The sequence below is a fragment of the Chiloscyllium plagiosum genome, unplaced genomic scaffold, assembly GCF_037043375.1.
Source record: "Chiloscyllium plagiosum isolate Xiang-an unplaced genomic scaffold, Cpla_swu_hap1 HiC_scaffold_18, whole genome shotgun sequence".
In the NCBI taxonomy this organism is placed as follows: domain Eukaryota; kingdom Metazoa; phylum Chordata; class Chondrichthyes; order Orectolobiformes; family Hemiscylliidae; genus Chiloscyllium; species Chiloscyllium plagiosum.
The window spans coordinates 50,497,331-50,516,779 of NW_028270156.1; the positions used below are offsets into that span (position 1 = coordinate 50,497,331).

Genomic DNA, 19,449 nt, shown 5'->3' on the forward strand with positions numbered 1-19,449 from the left:
GCAGGCTGTATGTGAAGCATTGCATGGCATTGACTTCGCCAGAGAATTGATGCTTGAATTTCTTCCTTTCAAGATTGTAACCAACATCATGTTACTAGTACAAAACCAGCATGGAGATGACAGCACCTTGTAGCCAGGGTCTGGGAGACAAAGGATGAAATGGCAGTGCTGCTGAAGACTATCCCTGTCCCAAGAGTACAAACTATGGTAGAGGAGGTGAGCTCCAATTGTAATGGCCATCATATGAGCCTAAATTTCTGGACCTCAAGTCCAGGTCTAGAGCATGACTTCTCTCAATCAACAATGTACCATTTCATCAAGGAAAACTGATTCAAAAGTCAATTCAGTCAGGACAAATGAGCTAGTGGATTCTGCACTATGCTGGATTCTCCCAGTTTCAGAATTTCATAAACTGCATGTTTGACCATCGAGATTCCTCCTTAGGCCAGCCAATAGCTTTATTAATCAGGAAGGATTTTATGTTCTCACTGTCCAACACATCTGTAACTGCTGCCAGTGCATGTTGTAGATGTGTGCTCCTTATCTTGAGGCAGCCTTGATGTCTACGTTCTCCAGAACTCTCAGATCCCATGGCTTTCACACCACCTTCCTATCCTACAGCCTTTCCCAATTGCAAGGGTAGACACTTGCCATCAAGGGATAGCCATTGAAGAATGACTGCTGACAGCTGTGAAGAGCCCATGATGCCATACCATGGGCCATACAGCAACCAGAGTGACCATTGAGCAGACCATGGATCTCTTCAACATGAGATTCAGGCACGGGAGGCTGATATCCTACTGTCCACAGAACCTGGTGTAGCAGAGGGCAGAGGTGCTGGCTGCTGAATATATTCTGGAGTGTAAGTTATCATTAAGCAAGGAGGAAGGTGAGTGTGCCGCATAATCTTGATACTCATAAAGGATCACTTGGAGGTTACCAAACCTCAGGTGCTAGGGAGGCTTGCTGTTATACTAATTTATTTCTCCTGACTTTAGCACTTAGCTATCTACCAAATAAAGATTCACTCTGCAAGCACATACAGTGTTTGCTGTAAACCCAGAGTGCCTCCTTATAGCAACTGTAGCTTCTGTAATGTGCAAAGGAGAATACTCTTGCCCTTTCGCCAGCTGTTTGGATGGTACGTGCCATCGTGCACTATTAGAGGATCATCATTGGATAAGAACGTCATGAACCAAATCGGACACTTATTACATTAATCAAAACAGACAAGTAGAAAATCACTGACTGTCGCACTGCTCAACTTTTGTATTTACATGTGATTGCTTCTTCCTGTTTGCTGCCATCTGTAGTGGAGGTCGGCTGCCCTGTGACTTGTGGAGACCTTGCTGGCTGTTCTGTGGGTATCTGAACCTTGTCAGGTCCCTGAACAGATGCAGAAATCTCATCTATTATTGTAGCAATTTAAGGTGCTTGTGTAACAGTTGGCTGGTGCTGAGGTGTCACTGTCCAAGCTCAGAGTGCACGGAGGAAATTCCCCAGAGCCAGAGGCAGCTGCTCTTCCTCATCTTGAAAACTACACCTTTGCTTCCCTGCTGACCTAAAAAGAAAAAGGACTTGGCAGAGACTCCTTGCTCCCTGTCCTCCTCTTGCTTTGTTATTGCTTCCATGAGGACAAGGCTATAGCATGCTACTCTGCACACACCTCCAGCTATATGTGGCTGCCCAGGAGAATCACCATTCTCACCATGGAGGAGACTGAGTGCACAGACAAGAGGGAAATTGCAGCACCTCATACTGGACTTATTGTATCTACCACTTCATGTATGGCTCCAAAGGTACATCCTAAGCCTGGGACCAGTCTGGCTGCTGAACATTCCATAGTGATGGAGAATGTGTCTGCACAAACCACCAAATGGAACACCAAGCTCCAAATGAATGCAAGTGGACTCAGTCAAAAAGATGACACTTTTTGTTTGTTTATGTGCTTGGGTGTTAAATTCTCTAGCACCAGTAAAGTTGCTCTGTTGATCAGAGTTGATATATCTACTGCACTTATTTTCTGTGTAGAATTGTGGTGGAAAGAAGTGCAATAATGACTCACTGTGTGGTGAAGCTGTGCAACTGAAACCCAGCTAGACCCAGATCTATAGAAAACATTCATCCTTTTTTAATTCATTCACAGGATATGAGTGTCACTAACCAGGCTAGTTATTGGCCAGAGGGCAGTTAAACGTCAGCCACATTGTTGTGGGTCTGGAGTTACAAATAGACCAGACTAAGTAAAGACAGAGGCTTCCTTCCCTAAAGGGCACTAGTGAACCATGTGGGTTTTTTATCTGATAATTGACAATGATTTCACGGTCATCATTAGAGTCTTAAGTCCAGATTCTTCTATTGATTTCTAATTCTATCTGCTTTGGCAGAATTCAAATCCAGGGTCTCTGGATTAATGGGAAAGTGAGGACTGCAGATGCTGGAGATCAGAGCTGAAAATGTGTTGCTGGAAAAGCGCAGCAGGTCAGGCAGCATTCAAGGAGCAGGAGAATCGACGTTTCGGGCATGAGCCCTTCTTCAGGAGCCCTTATTCCTGAAGAAGGGCTCATGCCCGAAATGTCGATTCTCCTGCTCTCTGGATTAATGGTTTAGCTACCATATCACTTAGCCATTGCCTCCATTCACTGATACATCAGTGGACATCTGGATAACAATCTAGGTAATTTCTTAAGAAATTTTATCCTAATCACAGTCAGTTTCTAGATAAAACCATGCAGACCACTTCTTTCGAATTCTGAATAGACCAAAATTCTTCATGTCCCTCTTTAGTACAGAAACTATAGAAAGCAGTTTTTGCACAGCTTCTTTATAACTCGCAACAAAGGCCATCAAAGGCAGACTGACCAAAGCAAAGAATTTTATGTGTCATTATGCTACTGTTGTCTTTTCTTTAAATTGTACATGTACAGAAATTTGAGGAATGGATGATAGGGTCAATATTTTGATTCCAGGTGCGCTGCATGCACTGAAAGCTTTTTGGCCGTATGAAATATGTTGGCATGACACTGTCACACTGTTGGTGTACTCCCTGTAAAAGTTATATTCTCTCTTATTATAATTGGAGGTCACCAACATTGTTCTTGCAAGTATTGTATTGATAACCATCTTGCTTGGCTTGAGACAAAAATAACTGCAGGTGCTGGAATCCATAGTAGACAGGCAGGAGGCTGGAACAACACAGCAAGCCAGGCAATATCAGGAGGTGGAGATGTCAACATTTTGGGTGTAACCCTTCCTCAAGACTGGAGGGAGGTTTATACCCAAAATGTTGACTTCTTCATCCCCTGATGCTGCCTGGCTTGCTGTGTTCTTCCAGCCTCCTGCTTGTCTATCTTGCTTGCTTTTGCATCATTATATTTAGCTGGACTTTATGAAGCTCCATTGGATCTCACTCTCTATTTTTAAAATTATCTGTGACTCCAGGATCATCCTGCAGAGCAAAGAAATCTTGGGCTTCTTTTCTTCATTGTCATGAAATACCACAGTCAAGAGTGTGGTGCTGGGAAAGCACAGCAGGTCAGGCAGCATCCGAGGAGCAGGAGAATTGACATTTCGGGCAAAAACCCTTCATCAGGAATTCCTGATGAAGGGCTTTTACCCAAATTGTCAATTCTCCTGCTCCTCAGATGCTGCCTGACCTGTTGTGCTTTCCCAGCACCACACTCTCGACTCTGATCTCCAGCATCTGCAGTCCTCACTTTCGCCAATGAAACACCACAGGGCTGTATAGGCACCTGGATGGCCACATGGGTATCAACTGTAAATCTTTGGACTTCCCCACTATGAAAAATTATAATGTCTCTTGTCTAGCTGCTGGTTTGCCACAGAGAGAATGATAAATGCCAGAAGCTGCATATAAATCTCTGTACTCTGAATTGATTAACACTGCCGATGAAAAGAAGGTAGTTTACAAATGAACTTGACATTTAAAAGGCTGAATTATGGTGAGCTTGGTAATGTCATCCTTGTGCAAATTAGTCTATATGTTTGCAGCAGACAGAGGATGCCTTCACAATTTGTTCCTCTGTTCACTATTCAAAATTAATAAAGAAAGATAATAGTGAATTTATTCATTCCTGCTCTATCAGTGTTTCAGCACCAGGCGACATAGCTTGCCTGTTCTTAGCCACATCTGATATTCCACCCCTCTCTAAGTCTCTGTTACTCTTTCCCAATGCCCAATATAGCTGCATTATGATATGGCCCTCTCAACATGATGTGTGGACTGTCTATTATGCACTGGACTTGGGGGAAGCCAGCTATGTTGCTGAAACCTACTGCTAGTGCTGCAGCACTGACCTCAGCAAAAAGGGCATCATTATTGGTCAAAGTATATTTGTGGGTGGACAATTGTGAGATCCCACACTTGTGGCTCCTGGGAAAGAACTGGTTGCATGGAAATTCAGCACTGCCACCGCTTTGCCAGTCATCAGGATAGGATGGTCACTCATGCCTTCATGTTGCATAGTTTGGTGAGTATGTCCTGGTACACCCTGAGTCTGCAGAAAGACTACCCCTTGCTCATCGAGGGCAAATGCAATAGGGATGATACACTCTGAACTCCGGGTAATTCCTGCACACCCTGAGGAGAACTTTAGCTGCAACCAGTTCATGTGGAGGTTGTTTGGCAGCTGTTGGAGGTTGCTGTTAGTGCTGAGCTTGGTGGCACATTGTTCGTCCTCCGTTTCTCTGCATCTTCATTGTATCACAGCAGCAGCAATGGTAAACCCTGGTGGGAGCGGATCCATCAGTCAGGCATTCAATGGACCTGCGTGGAGAGCAAAAGAAACAGAACAGGTCTTTAGTAATGTGAGCAGTTAGTATTCATGTCACTCATAAATACATTTAGCATACACTTCCAGACAGTGGGACATTGTGCACTCTGACAGGAAGGTCATGGAATGCCTCTATGTGGTTCTTTGACATTGAAAATTATTCTAATGAATGGTTCATCTGTTATGTTGCAGTACAAGGTTGTAAATGCTGAATGAGTACTGAAATCTTGTCCTCCCAGCCCCGCATCACCCAAGGAAGCTATCATTGTATCCAAGAATGTGTTGCATTGTACTGCCAGTTCAAGGTGATAGGAAATCAGTTTGTGCCTCTCTGCAGCCTATGAGGTCTTGCATTAGCTTAGTGGTTTGTGGCTGAGGGGGGTGCGGGGGGGTGGGGGGGGGTTCCTGTGATTATGTATTTCACAGGAAAAACTATTTTTAATCTACTGTGACCAATTATGTGGTCAAGGATTCTTTTAATAATCATTTTTACCCCTCACAGTTGTACACTGCAGACAATTCATATGCACAATGATATGATTACAAAACATTTCAGCCTGTACTCTACAAGTGCAATCATTGATACTATTGCCCCGTGAGAAGCCTCTTTGTCCATCATAAATGAAAGCTACATGTTCGGATAGAAAACAATCTGTCTCGGATGTCATTTTCCATTTGTTGCTTCCATTTCGGAGTTGAGGCAATGCAAGTCCATGCTTGGATTCTGAATTACAGGTTCAGCCTTGGTAATCAAGGGGTCCTCCCCTCAGACCTCATATCCCTTTCTACCTGAAACTCCCTGTCTGGATTTATGACTGCAACTCTCATCCTTACCTCCTGAGTCCTGTCCCTAAAATTTAGTCCTGTTCACCATCATGATGCACACTCCTCCACTGAAGCAACCCAAGTCCTCCAATACACTGTTGTTTCTCTTGCTTAAATGTCCAATTGCCCTCCTTCCCCATCCTTGTCCCCTGTGCAGTCCATGTTGCTGTTGCTAATGTCTAGAACTGTGTTACCCCATTTGCCTAGCCCAGCAGTGTCACCTGGTAAGAACACCTTGACTTTTCATTCCGCTGAATCCCTGGACAGACCATGGCCCACGCCTCTGACCAGTTTGGACAGACAGACCCACTGATGACTGACCACATCGCAGACTGGTCTGTCTTCAGCTCTCCAACTGCAAATCCCTGACTGCTTGTGCTGGTGCCTGCAAGACTGACCGTGACCCACTCCCCAGAATGCAGCGAGACCAGTCTCCTGATCCTGACCACCCCACATGGATGGCTGATCGACTCCAACCCCTTGCACTGACCACAGACAGTACCTTCACAGAGAGTACTGGGACTGCCCAACTATCAGTAGCCCTTACTGACTTAAATAATGACAAGTCCCTGTCATCTTTAGGATGTGGTCATTAGTTGAAACAGATGTAGTGTGTTTGCTGCCGGTGTGTGCTGCAGGTGTGACATTGATGCAGCACAGTGCATTACAACAACATGTTCACCCTCTTGACTGATGACTGCTGACAGCCATGGCAGGTTGTCTGGCTTTGTGACTGAGCTAAACAACAGAAGGACAGTGAACCTTACAGATGCAGCTGAGGGGGGTAACATGCCAATAGAAAAGGCACGGTTGCTGTTGGCATTGAAGTAATCACAAAGTGAATGAGTGAATGTTAAGAGAGTGGACAAGCAGCCCTGAGATGCAACTTGATCCACAATATGAGCAGGTTTCCTATTGCTGCACACATAGGTGTTCTGGCAGCTGTATTGCAATGAAAGGTGCCTGTGTACTCGAAACTGTAGCATTGAAGTACAACAGCATGCTGTAGATGGATCAGAGATGTGCCACAATGAAGAAGCTAATACATGTCAGATGCCAATGTCTGTGTCTGTGTCTGCTGGCCATTGAGTGTGCCCAAAGATGTTGGTGCCAAGTGTCCAAGATGGAGCTCTGGAGGAACAAACAGTGAGATGGTGTCCCCAGGTATCTGCTCTGACTTTTATTTTGGGAATTCTCAGTATTTAGTTTCTGTCTGGTGAATGGGAAATTGGCAGCCTGAATATGAATGAGTTGAGTTTAGATAGTATTGAGGGGTGATAATGAGGTATATTCCATGTTAGTACTCCTCTTGCCTCTCACAATAGATAGGATAGTGAAGAAGGCGTTTGGTGTGCTTTCCTTTATTGGTCAGAGTATTGAGTACAGGAATTGGGAGGTCATGTTACGGATGTAAAGAACATTGGTTAGACAACTGTTGGAATATTGCGTGACTTTATAGAGGTTTACAAAATTATGAGGGGCATGGATAGGGTAAATCAGCAAAGTCTTTTCCCTGGGGGCGAGGAGTCCAGAACTAGAGGGCATAGGTTTAGGGTGAGAGGGGAAAGATATAAAAGAGACCTAAGGGGCAACTTTTTCACACAGAGGGTGGTACGTGTATCGAATGAGCTGCCAGAGGAAGTGGTGGAGGCTGGTACAATTGCAACATTTAAGAGGCATTTGGATGGGTATATGAATAGAAAGGGTTTGGAGGGATATGGGCCGGGTGCTGGCAGGTGGAACTAGATCGGGTTGGGATATCGGGTCGGCATGGTCGGGTTGGACCGAAGTGAGCGGGTACCTGGGGACACCATCTCACTGTTTGCTCCTGTACATCTCTATGACTCTATGACTCTAAATGAGAATCTCATCCCTTCATCTAACTTTGGCTGGAAAATGGGACATTGGGATCTGAGGAATATCCTTATTGGTCATCCCACCCTATTTGCCCAAATTTCTCACATTTTTCAGACACTGCAAAGCTTCTGTAAATGCTTTTGATGATCACCAAACATCTCAAAATGATTTTTTAGCCCCTGAAGAACTTTTGATGTGTCCTCACTGCTTATGTTAGAAATGGAGAAACCATCTCCCACAATGCAATGTGACAGGTAATCTGTTTCTGTGATATTGACTGAGGGATAAATATTGGCCAAGACACTACTCCATGCATTTATTTGAAATAGTGCCATGGAATGTTTTCAGCTCCAGCAGAGTTACTACTAGGGAGAATACTTTGCTCTGGGTTAAATCTGATTCTTTCTGGTGGGAGGATGAAAAAGCATCAGGAACATCAATGCCAGACACAAGACTCCATTAAGCGAGAGAGGCAGTTCACATCAGGGGACAAAGTTTGGTGTTGGAACCACAAGACTGGTCCTGCATGGGTAAGAGGCATGATCAACATGAGGTCAGGTCTAGTGATGTACAAAGTTCAGGTAGGTGTAATGGACCTGAACAAACTCGTGGACCGTAGGAAAGCTGCAAATTCACAAACAGGGTGGAAGCAACATGTGCCCAGCTTTTCGGAACATTGGGAAAGGCTGCCAGAACCCGTGTGTTTTCCCTCTCCATCAAGTGTTGAAGAGACCTCGGAATCTGAGATGGACATGGTGGATGTCACTGCCTTGACACCTTTGCTGCCTGAAGAAGAGAATGAATTTCTTCCCAGAAACTCTGGGCACAAGAGGTGAGTGACTGTGCATTACATGCTGCCCATATCAGAGGTAGAGTTGGAGGAACCAGACCTAGTGTTGGAATGCCTCAGGAAGAGCTTTAAGAGAAAGAACTGGTCTATGTCCTCAGACTCAAAAGGGGAGGGATGTAGTGATAGTGACAAGGTCAGCCAGGCTGATCTTATAGAATGTGACTCCCCTGATTTGGGCTGAAATCTGGTCCAATCAGGGAGCCCTGGCTTACAGATAAAAGCAGGAGCATCAGACATCCTGTTCACTGTGAGAGCTGGCTCTGAGGGAGCTGGATCGGTGTCAAGGACTTACCACATGTAAGTGAAGGGTGACTTGATGACAGGATACCAACTTTGTGGAATTATTTCAGACACCATTAAACAAGGATCACCAGATTAAATTTAGGGTCTGCTCTAACTAGGATCAGCCAATATGTAGTAATTGTTGTCTGAGATGTTGGTTCTGAGGAGGATAATGTTCCATTATGTTGGCTCCACCCATTCTACTGATGTCATAGTCTGTGGGTGGAGAAAAAGAGTTTTATTCAAGCTTTTGGAGGGAGCAGATGCATCTGTACCAGCTCCCTAAAATCCTAGTATTTATGCCTAACCAAATATAGGTGTACTTACTGCTATCGTAGAACAGCTCTTCTTGTAGACACTTTACAGTGGTGTATTCTCACTAACCATTGTATAAGGCCAAATCTAAACAAAGACAATGGAGGATTGGTATTACCTCAAATAATCCTTTCTAGTACACCACAAGCAACAAGGTGTCATCTGCAAAATACCAGTGACAATGTTATCATTGCCCCACTGTTTCAGGTTTTGAGAAGGAGGAAAAACAGCTACATTGCTGCAGCAACTCTTCAAAGTAAGTGCTTGTATGCAAATGTCAGCCAAGTACAGGATCAGTGTCGGAGCCAAATGTCCTGCTAACACACTTTTCTGGAACTTGCGCAGGAACACTATTGTTTCAGGAGGGAAGGAAATAAAATAGTTTTGTTGTTAAGAAGTAAGGCAACATTGCAGTGTGTGAACATAAAAAATACTCATTTAAATATTTGGAAAAGTGCAATTTCCTGACTGCAAACTTAGTCACCAGTGTAAACTTTTCTGGCATTCATAAATTGTTTGGTAACCACAAAGATTTGCATGTTTCTGGTTTGTAACTGATACATTAACAGCATGACAGTAAGCCTAGTAAATATATCGTAATTGTTACTAGTATTTGAGTGTACTGTAACTTCATGTTAATATTGTCCACCTCTTTATCATAGCTGCCAACTGGGCTACAGAACCTTCCCACGGCTAAAGTAGAAAAGCTAAAGAAGGAAGATCCAGTTGAGTACCTTAACAGAAGCCATCTTGATGAACCTAGCAGCATCAACTCCCTGACCTACACCTATCCAGAACATAGACCATTAAAAACAGAACTGCTGGGCAATGTTAGTGTTGGTGCTAAGGTAAGGAAAGTTGTTTCTTCTTTTGTGTCAATCTTGGATTTATGTGCTGTGGCATCTTTTTCTGTATCTTAAGCTTAGACTAATTGACAGTTACTAATTTCACCAAACACACAGATTCCAGATGTAGTTCATGAAAGGATTACATGATTGATTTTATTTTTGGTAGTGGTTGAAAGAGGAAGATTGACCAGGATTATAGAATAATTGCATAGTCTGTTTAATATACATTTGAACTGAGAAACCAGGCATGAATTTCAGATCTCCTGGAAAGGTATATTCTGTCAGTAGTGTATTCACACGCTGCATTAAGTTCAACTTTAAAGTCCTAGAATGGAGTTGAATTTACAGCCTTGAGTGCAATCAAACTAAGTTGACATTCTTAACTGATTGAGGGGCTTTACTTATATTTGAGGTGGCTATTTCGTACATCTGATTACATCTAGCAATTGCATCTGCCTGAAAATAATGCATTAAATGTATATGTATATCATGCGTACGTTATTGCTTTGTTGAGAAATATCAACAGAAGAGCATGAATCTTCTCATAGAATAACAGGTCTTTCTAGTACACTTAATGGTAAGGTTCTCAGGAGGGTTGTTGTGCAAAGAGACATCGGATACAAGAGACATGTTTAGCCTGTCCCAGGATGGATGTGTTGTTCCAGTCGAAGTGGTGTCCTTCTTCATCTGGTATGTAAGGATACTGGTGGGTCATGTCTTTTGGTGGCTATTTGATGCCACTTTGACTGGGACAACACATCCATCCTAGGACAGGCTAGACAAAGACATGCATAGGAATTCCTAGAGGCCTTGCATTCAAACCGGAACTTCATCAATGAACGCATCGATTTGGACCCTATTTACCAACCTCTGAGAAAAAGAACTGGAAATGATATCACCCACCTTAACAGACCAAGACACATAAATAGAAAGTGGGCTATACCACCGGTGCTTGACCAGAGGCCCACTGATGATGTTACCTAGCATGGTCACAAAATGTCTGAGAACAAACCTACAAGCTCAGTGAGCAAACTTACAAGCTGAACCTCAATCTGAGCTATAAATCTTCTCAAAAATGACAAACCAAAGTGTGTGTTTCTGTGCTGTACATCTGACTCTATGTCTCCAGTCATCATTCTCTAGTCTTCAATTCAGACATTTCAACTATTCAACTGAACGGTCAATATTATGGTTCAGAACTCCACAACCTTACCAACTAAATACAGAAGAACCTCGATTTTCTGAACGAGATGGATGGGCACTATTTTGTTTGGATAATTGATTATTCAGATAATTGATTTTACCTTAATCAAGGGAAGCCGTACTCATCTAACGCTGAGCTCTACTGGAGAATTGATTTAAATCTATCATTTTAATGTATTGAGTGTAAAAGGACACAGGTTTCATATGATGAACAGAACAAAGCAATGATAACACGAAAAAACATTTTAAAAATGTAGCAGTAGTTAGCATTTGGCAAGGAGAGATGAAGATAGCATTACCTGTAAACAAGGTCCCGAACAGCTTCTATGATCGCAAGAGCATTTATCAGAGCGGTGCTTTTGTATTCTTGGCCTTTTTTTTTCATGAATGGCCCAGTAAAGTGACGGGAATACTGTAAAACACTTACTTTTGCAAAGGGCTGTGTAACACCCCTTCCCTAAAAATATCCAGTCACTGATGTTTGAGCTGCTTGTATTTCTTTGTTTTTGCCAGTGTTTCACATGTTCTTCAGTCCAGGTAAGTCAAATGTACTTACCTCTTTCATGTACAGTTTTTGCAGGACCTTGAAGTCTTCTTTGAATAATCTGAAATTTGAATAATTGATACTCGGATAATCAAGGTTCCTCTGTACTTGGAAACACACTTGGCAGCATAACAATTAGCCATTGAGGGAAGCCATAAATGTGCTGCACAGAATACATTATCCTATGTACTTGTGTTTCTGACTCTGTCCACACCATGTTGAGAGAAAGCCTGTTTCCACTGTCTTCTGGGTTAGTATTTTTTTTCATGTCTGAGGATGCCAACATGCTTGGTATTCTAGGACTCTCTGACCTATCTGAGCAGCCACCAAAGCCAAAACGTCATGGATGCCAGCATTCTGATTGAGCCTACACCTTTGTGAGTAGGCAGTTAAGCGCAGACATGGCCAATTGGAAGATGGAGTCATAGAGATATACAGCATGGAAACAGACCTTTCAACTCAACTTGTCCATGCTAACCAGATATCCTAAATTAATCTGCTCCCATTTGACAGCACTTGGCCCATATCCCTCCAAACCCTTCCTTTTCATCTACCCATCCAGATGCCTTTTAAATGTTGTAATAGTGCCAGCCTCCACCAATTTCTCTGACAGTGCACTCCATACACGCACCACCCATTATGTGAAAAAGTTGCCCCTTAAGTCCCTTTGATATCTTTTCCCTCTCACTCTAAACTATGCCCTCTAGTTTTGGACTCCCCAACCCAGGGAAAAGACCTTGTCTATTTATCCTATCCATCCCCCTCATGAGTTTATAAACCTCAATAAGGTCACCCCTCAGCCTCCGATGCTCCAGGGAAAACAGCTCCAGGCTATTTAGCCTCTCCCTATAGCTCAAATCCTCCGATCCTGGCAACAAGCTTGTAAATCTTTTCTGAACTCTTTCAAGTTTCACAACAATATTCCGAAAGGAAGGAGACCAAAATGCATACAATATTCCAAAAGTGACCTAACCAATGTCCTTTACAGCTGTAACGTGAACGCCCAAGTCCTATACTCTATGCTCTGATCAATAAAGGAAAGCATACCAAACACCACCTCCATGATTCTATCTACCTGCAACCTTACTTTCAAATAACTATGAACCTGCACTCAAAGGTCTCTTTGTTCAGCAACACTCCCAAAGACCTTACCATTAAATGTAGAAGTCCTGCTTTCCCAAAATGCAGCACCTCACATTTATCTAAATTAAACTCCATCTGCCACTCCTCAGCCCATTGGCCCATCTGACCAAGATTCTGTTGTAATCTGAGGTAACCTTCTTCGCAGTCTGCTACACTTGCAATTTTGGTGTCACCTACAAGCTTACTAACTATTCCTCCTATGTTCACATCCTAATCATAGAGTCATGGAGATGTACAGCATGGAAACAGACCCTTCAGTCCAACCCGTCCATGCCAACCAGATATCCCAAATGATGAAAAGAAGTTGACCCAGCACCAATCTTTAGATAGCTTCGCCTAAGGTTGCATCATTGGTCTTAATACCTGCGAGAGGTGGTTTGGTTTCCTAAAGCCTGGAGGAAACTCCATCCCAAATTATCAGTTTGAATCCTATTAAGAATTGCATCATGCTTTAAAGCTGTTGTATTATTACAATATTATCTTTATCACTTTCATATTCCATGACATCCATTGCATTAAAGATAATCATTTTGAACCGCTGGAATGATCAATTTATGTGGACCATACTTCGTGTTTTAAGTCAATACTCTACCTGTGCACTGTAATACTGTTCTAGGTTACCACAGGCTGTGGGTGTCTGCACATCCATTGCCTTTGATTTTACTTACTGCTTATTTCTAAGAAAGACCCTTCAACATCTTATGTTGTGTAATACTTGCTTATTTAAATCTGTACATAGTAGGTCCTCAAATACAGTTAGTGTAGCATTTAGGACTGTTCTCCCCACTTGCTCCTTCTAGACTCTGGTGATTTTCCATTAGTGATGTCAGAGATGTGTCAGACAAGCAATATCAAAAGCTAATAGAATATCATCACGTATCATGGGCGAATTGGACGCAAAAGAAAGGAGGTTTTGCTTTGGTTATGCAGGTCACTGGTGAAACCGCATCTAGAGTACTGTGCACAATATTGGTCACTTTGTTTTAAAAAAAGATATAAATGTGTTAGAGCAGTTTAGAGAAATTCTACCAAACTGATACCTGGAATAAAAGGGTTGTCTTCTGAGGAAAGGTTGTATCTGCTGGAGTTCAGAAGAGTAAGGGGGCAACTTGATTGAAACATGGAAGATCCTCAAAGGTTTTGACAGGTTTGATGTTGAGAAGATGCTTCATGTCATTAGGAGAACTAGATTTGAAGGTCACCGTCTAAAAATCACTCATTTAAAACACAGATAAGATGAAGTTGTTTCTCTGAGGGTCATAAGTATTTTGAACACTTCCTTGAAAAGATGGTGGAAGCAGAATCCTTGAATATTTTTAACATTGAGGTAGATAGATTATAGATTATTTGGGCGGCACGGTGGCACAGTGGTTAGCACTGCTGCCTCACAGCGCCAGAGACCTGGGTTCAATTCCCGACTCAGGCGACTGACTGTGTGGAGTTTGCACATTCTCCCCGTGTCTGCGTGGGTTTCCTCCGGGTGCTCCGGTTTCCTCCCACAGTCCAAAGATGTGCGGGTCAGGTGAATTGGCCATGCTAAATTGCCCGTAGTGTTAGGTTAAAGGGGTAAATGTAGGGGTATGGGTGGGTTGCGCTTCGGCGGGTCGGTGTGGACTTGTTGGGCCGAAGGGCCTGTTTCCACACTGTAAGTAATCTAATCTAATCTAATTAAGTAAGTGGGTGAAAGGTTCAGGGATATACAGGAATTGGATTGGAGGTGACAGTTGATCAATCATGAATTTGTTGAGAGATGGAGCAAGCTGGCGGGGCTGAATGGCATACTCCTGTTCTAATTCATGTTTGCATTTAAGCTGATCTGAAACTCTGGATGCCGATCTGATTTACTTTAGTACAACATGGTGTTGTCCCATCAATTGGAGCACTTTGCCCTTTGTCCCATGTATAACTGGCCTACATCCTGCAATTATCACACTCTGATCTTACTCAAGCAAAGAAGTAATGCAATGCCTTCCTGTGCCTCTTGAATATCCACATAGGTACTCCAACACTATAAGATCTTGGTTGATCTGTTTACTGTGGTTTTTAACTTCCTGAAAATAGATGAATAGAGGGAGAAAGGCCAGCTGCAGGGATCATGACTGCATGTAGCAGTAGATTCTACTGGTGGCGGCTGCAACCATAGCATTCCAATCAGTCTGTTTAGTGCACTTTAGGAAAGACATGAGGGTCCTTGTGAGAGTGGAGAGTAGGTTAATCAGAATTCTTCTGGCATTATTTTAGCTGACATTAGGTTTAAGGAACTGCAGTTGTTATCCTTGAGGCAAAAGAAGTGAAGGTGAGATATGTGATTGAGTACAGGACTAAGATATGTTTGCATTAGGTAGGCAAAGGAAAGTTGTCCCTATTTACTGTTGCTTCCAGGGCTCAGTTGGTGTTGTAGAAGAATCGCTCAATATTCTGTAAAAATTACCAGTAGACGCAGAAAATCCCTCACGAAGTTAAACTTTAATTTGCAAAGAAAATCTGTGGCAATCAGCTAATGGCTTCCCGATTGCCCACCAACCCTTTGTCTCACTGTAGTTTATCCAGTTGTTCCCACACATCGGATAACATTAGCATAACCAACATACTGGCTTGCTTTGTCTTTCTAAACTAATCATCGTCTTGTCACACTGGTTCCCTACATTACACTTAACCTATCACATTACTCCACCATCATCTTCAGCATTAGCTCATCTACCAATGATTAAACTAGCCTATCACAGTGCACTGCCATTATCTGTTACTGGAGTCCTGTAATATGATCCCGGGTATGGGAGTAATTTCCAAATTGCCTGGATTATTGGTTTAGAGAGCAGTGTGATGCCAGTAGCATGAATTCAATTCCCATCACGGGTGTGAGGTTATCATGAAGGACTCTCCTTCTCAACCTCTTCCCTCACCTGTGGTCTGGTGGCCCTCAGGTTAAATCACCACCAGTCACTTTGCTGTAATGAGAGCTCAGTTCCTATGATCTGCTAAGACTAAGGTGATATAACAACAGGGACTGGAGGAGACAGATTTAGGATTTTAGGTAAAAAACATAAGGGATTGTGAGGAAGAACCCTTTTGCACACGGAGTAGTGATGATGTGGAACTTGCTTCCACCAGGAGAGATGTAGAAGTAGAGATAATCGATGATTTTGATAGGAAATTGAGAGTTGCAGAAAATAAGCTTACAAGGCTACAACGGAATGAAATTGTTTATGTTGTTCTACAGAAAATTGGCATGAACGCAATGGATGAAATGGCCTCCTTCAGTGCCCTAAGAACATCAGAGGTCAGAGGTTAATCAGACTACAACAATTTTGAAAATGGCCACTATAATTGTAGTTTAGTGGTGTTTTAATTTGGCTTCCAGTCTTCACCTTTAGGCAAACATTTTTTGCTTCCGTGTTCTATCCTCTGGCTCTGGCTAGTTGACAGAGGATAGAACTGCATCTAATCTTTACACACATGGTTTTATTTTCAGAATTAAATATTAGACCTCCAAACCCATATTAAGTCAAAACGTATGCTATAGTCTTAAACAATAGTCTTAAATATAAACAAGTCCGACTGCAGAGTACTGATGGGAAAGCTAGCTAGGCTTGATGGGGTTAAAAAAATGTCAAAGGCCATAGAGCCATGCAGTACAGATACGGTTCGTTGGCCCATTGAGAATAGGGATAAATAAATAGTGGATAACATTGAAATAAACTATTCAAAGTTTTCAAAAAATGTTACATTAAAAAAGTAAGTCAATTGAAAAGCAAAACAGCAAGAATGATCCATCTTTGGCTCATTCAAAAAGTTAAGGATAGTATTAGAAATCATTTATGTGGCAGAAGTAGCAATAAGCCCAAAGTTTGGAAGTGTTTTAGAATTTAGCAACAAACCAATATAGCTGATAAAAAGGAGGAAAAATAGAATGAGGATACTCAGATAGTAAATTGTAAAACCTTTTCCCAAGTATATTAGAAGGAAGAATTATTTGCATTAAATGTTGGTCCATTAGAGGCCGAGCCAGGAGAAGTTATCACAGGAGACCAAAAAAATTACAGAGAAATTGAACAGAACTGTTGTCTGTCTTCACTGTAGAAGACATAAATTGCATTGCAGAAATAAATGACAATTAAGGGGCTAATAAGAGTGAGGAGCTTAAGGAAATTGCTATCAGCAGAGAAAACATCTGAGAAAGTTTCAAGGAATTAAACACTGGCAAATCTCTAGGACCTGATGGCCTACATTCTAAGGTTCTAAAAGACTTATGGCAGATAAAGTGGTTATGTTGGCTATGACTTTCTAAATTACCCAGATTCTAAAATGATCTTAGTGGTTTGGAAGCTTGCAAATGTGACAGCATTAACCAAAGGAGGAGGGAGAGAGAAAACAGGGAGCTTCAGTTCAATTAGTCTGACAGACTTCTGGAAACTATTGGACGATGTTATGAGGACGTTGTAACAATGTGCTTAGAAACTCATAGCATGAGCAAAATCAACATAGGCTTTTAACAAAGAGAAATAGTGTTTGACAATTCTGTTTGAGTTATTGAGGATGTAGCTAGTAGGAAAAAAGAAGAGCCAGTGGATGGAGCATTCTTGGATTTTCAAATGGCATTTGAAAGGTCCACAAATTCACAAGATAAGAATTGCAGATACTCCACCAGCATGGATGTTCATATATGTTTGTGTATGTAGATAGAGGATTGCTTAGTGAGCATGAAGCAAAGAATAAGGATAAATGGGGCATTTTCACATTGGCAGGCTGTGAATAGTGGAATGCTGGACAGATTAGTACTACAGCCTCAGTGATTTAAAATCTACATTTATGGCTTAGATTAAACGACCAACAGTAATGTATGTAAGTTTGCTGGTGATACAAAACTGAGTCAGAATGTAAGCTGTGAGGAAGATAGAAAGATGCTACAAAGAGGTACAGACAGATGTAATATAGCGCAACTGGAGTGTCAACCTTGCCAATGCCATTTCAATCAGGTCCAACTTGTTCCAGGCAGAAGTCAAATTTCTCAGTCAGAATGGGCAACAAGGTGGCAGATGAAGTATGATGCTGGGACATGAGGTTTTCACAATCATAATAAAAATAGACAAGTAAATGATTTTTTAAAAAAGGGATGAAAAATGTTTATAGAACTTGGTTAGCATTGTACAGCAACATAAAATTTGACATGAAGGTACGGCTCGCAATTAAGACAAATGGCATGTGATTTTTATTTTTGCAAGGGAATTGGAATATGAGAATAAGGAACTTGTGCTAAATTATGCAGGAAGCTAGTGAGACTACTATATCTTCTACACTGTACAAAGTTAAAAATCATACAGCACCAGGTTATCGTCCAACAAGTTTATTTGGAAGCACTAGCTTTCGGAGCACTGCTCCTTCATCAGGTGGTTGTGGAGAATAAAGCTAGTAGTCCCAAATAAACCTGTTGGAATATAACCTGGTGTTGTACAATTTTTAACTTTGTACACTTGAGTTCAATACCGGCATCTCCAATCATTCTATACTGTATGCAGTTTTGGTCTCCAAAGATCAAGAAAGATATAATTGCATCAGTGGTGGTACATCAAATATTCATAAAATTGCTTCTAGGGCTGTGAGTATTGTCCTATGATGATAAGCTGAAGAATTTCAGCCTCTATCCCCTGGAGTTTAAAAAGAATGTTTATAATTCTGAAGGGTAGGGTAGATACTGAGGTTCTGGAGCACAGGGCAGAGCCTTAAGATAAGGTGTTGATCATTTATGATTGAGCTGAGGAGAAATTTATTCACTGAAGTTTTTTTGTGAACATTTAGAATTCTCTGTGCCAAAGGGTTGCAGGGGAATTCATTGCTGAATATATTCAAGGCTGAGATAAGTAGGTTTTCAGTCTTAGAGGATCCTAATGGAAACTGTGGTTAAATGGAGGATCAGCTGTAATCTTTTTGAATGGTAGAACAAATTCAACTGGTTTTATGCTCTATTCCTGCTCCTATTTCTTATATTGTTAATCCAACAAGTGTAGGTTTTGCCTGTGTCAATTTTATATTAAGATAAATCCCACTACCTGCATCAAGCAAAGCAACATTAATGCAACTAATATTTCAATAATGGTGTATTGACTTACCATTTTGAATTTTACTACTTTTGTTCCCAACATTTCTACAATTACATCTGATAATTGATCAACAACTTTTCACTTTCACTGGTTAAAATTCAGCTGTTACATGTTGCAGCAAATTTAATTTAATATATCTGATATCACTTTATCCACCATAAATTGGCTCCTGCTTCTTTTATCCCTGGAAGCTGTATCTGATTCTATTTCCTTACTCATTCTGACTGAGAAATTTGACTTCTGCCTGGAACAAGTTGGACCTGATTGAAATGGCATTGGCAAGGTTGACACTCCAGTTGCGCTATATTAAGAATTGAAATGACTCTCAAGCAGGTTTGTTCAAGGGGAAGTTAAAGTTAACATAGATTCATAGAGATTTACAGGTGGAGACCACTTGGTCTATGTATCCACAGACAAGTAGCCCTTCAGTCCAATCCCTCTTTCCAACTATTGCTCGAAGTTGCGGTTAAATTATGGTAGTTCAAGCAAATATCCAAGTATGTTTATCAACATTTTGAGGGTTTCTACCTCTACCATCCTTTTGGGCAGTGGGTTCCAGAATCCCACTATCGTCTGGCTGAAGACAATTCACCTCTAAACCTTCTATGTCTCACCCTAAATCTATGTTTTGGACACTCAAGTTATGAATACAGCCTTCCTATCTATTCTAACTAGATGTCTCATATTTTAC

At 41.7% G+C, this 19,449-nt stretch overlaps 1 protein-coding gene across 3 annotated transcripts in view; it reads left to right on the top strand.

Moving 5' to 3' along the window:
* Window positions 1-19,449, top strand: part of saxo4 (stabilizer of axonemal microtubules 4) — a 151,348-nt gene that overhangs the window by 73,402 nt on the left and 58,497 nt on the right. For all 3 annotated transcript variants that reach the window (XM_043705996.2, XM_043705995.2, XM_087996611.1), the window contains one exon: window positions 9,585-9,770. In XM_043705996.2, the coding sequence (XP_043561931.2) occupies window positions 9,585-9,770 (186 nt within the window). The remainder of the gene's footprint in view (window positions 1-9,584; window positions 9,771-19,449) is intronic.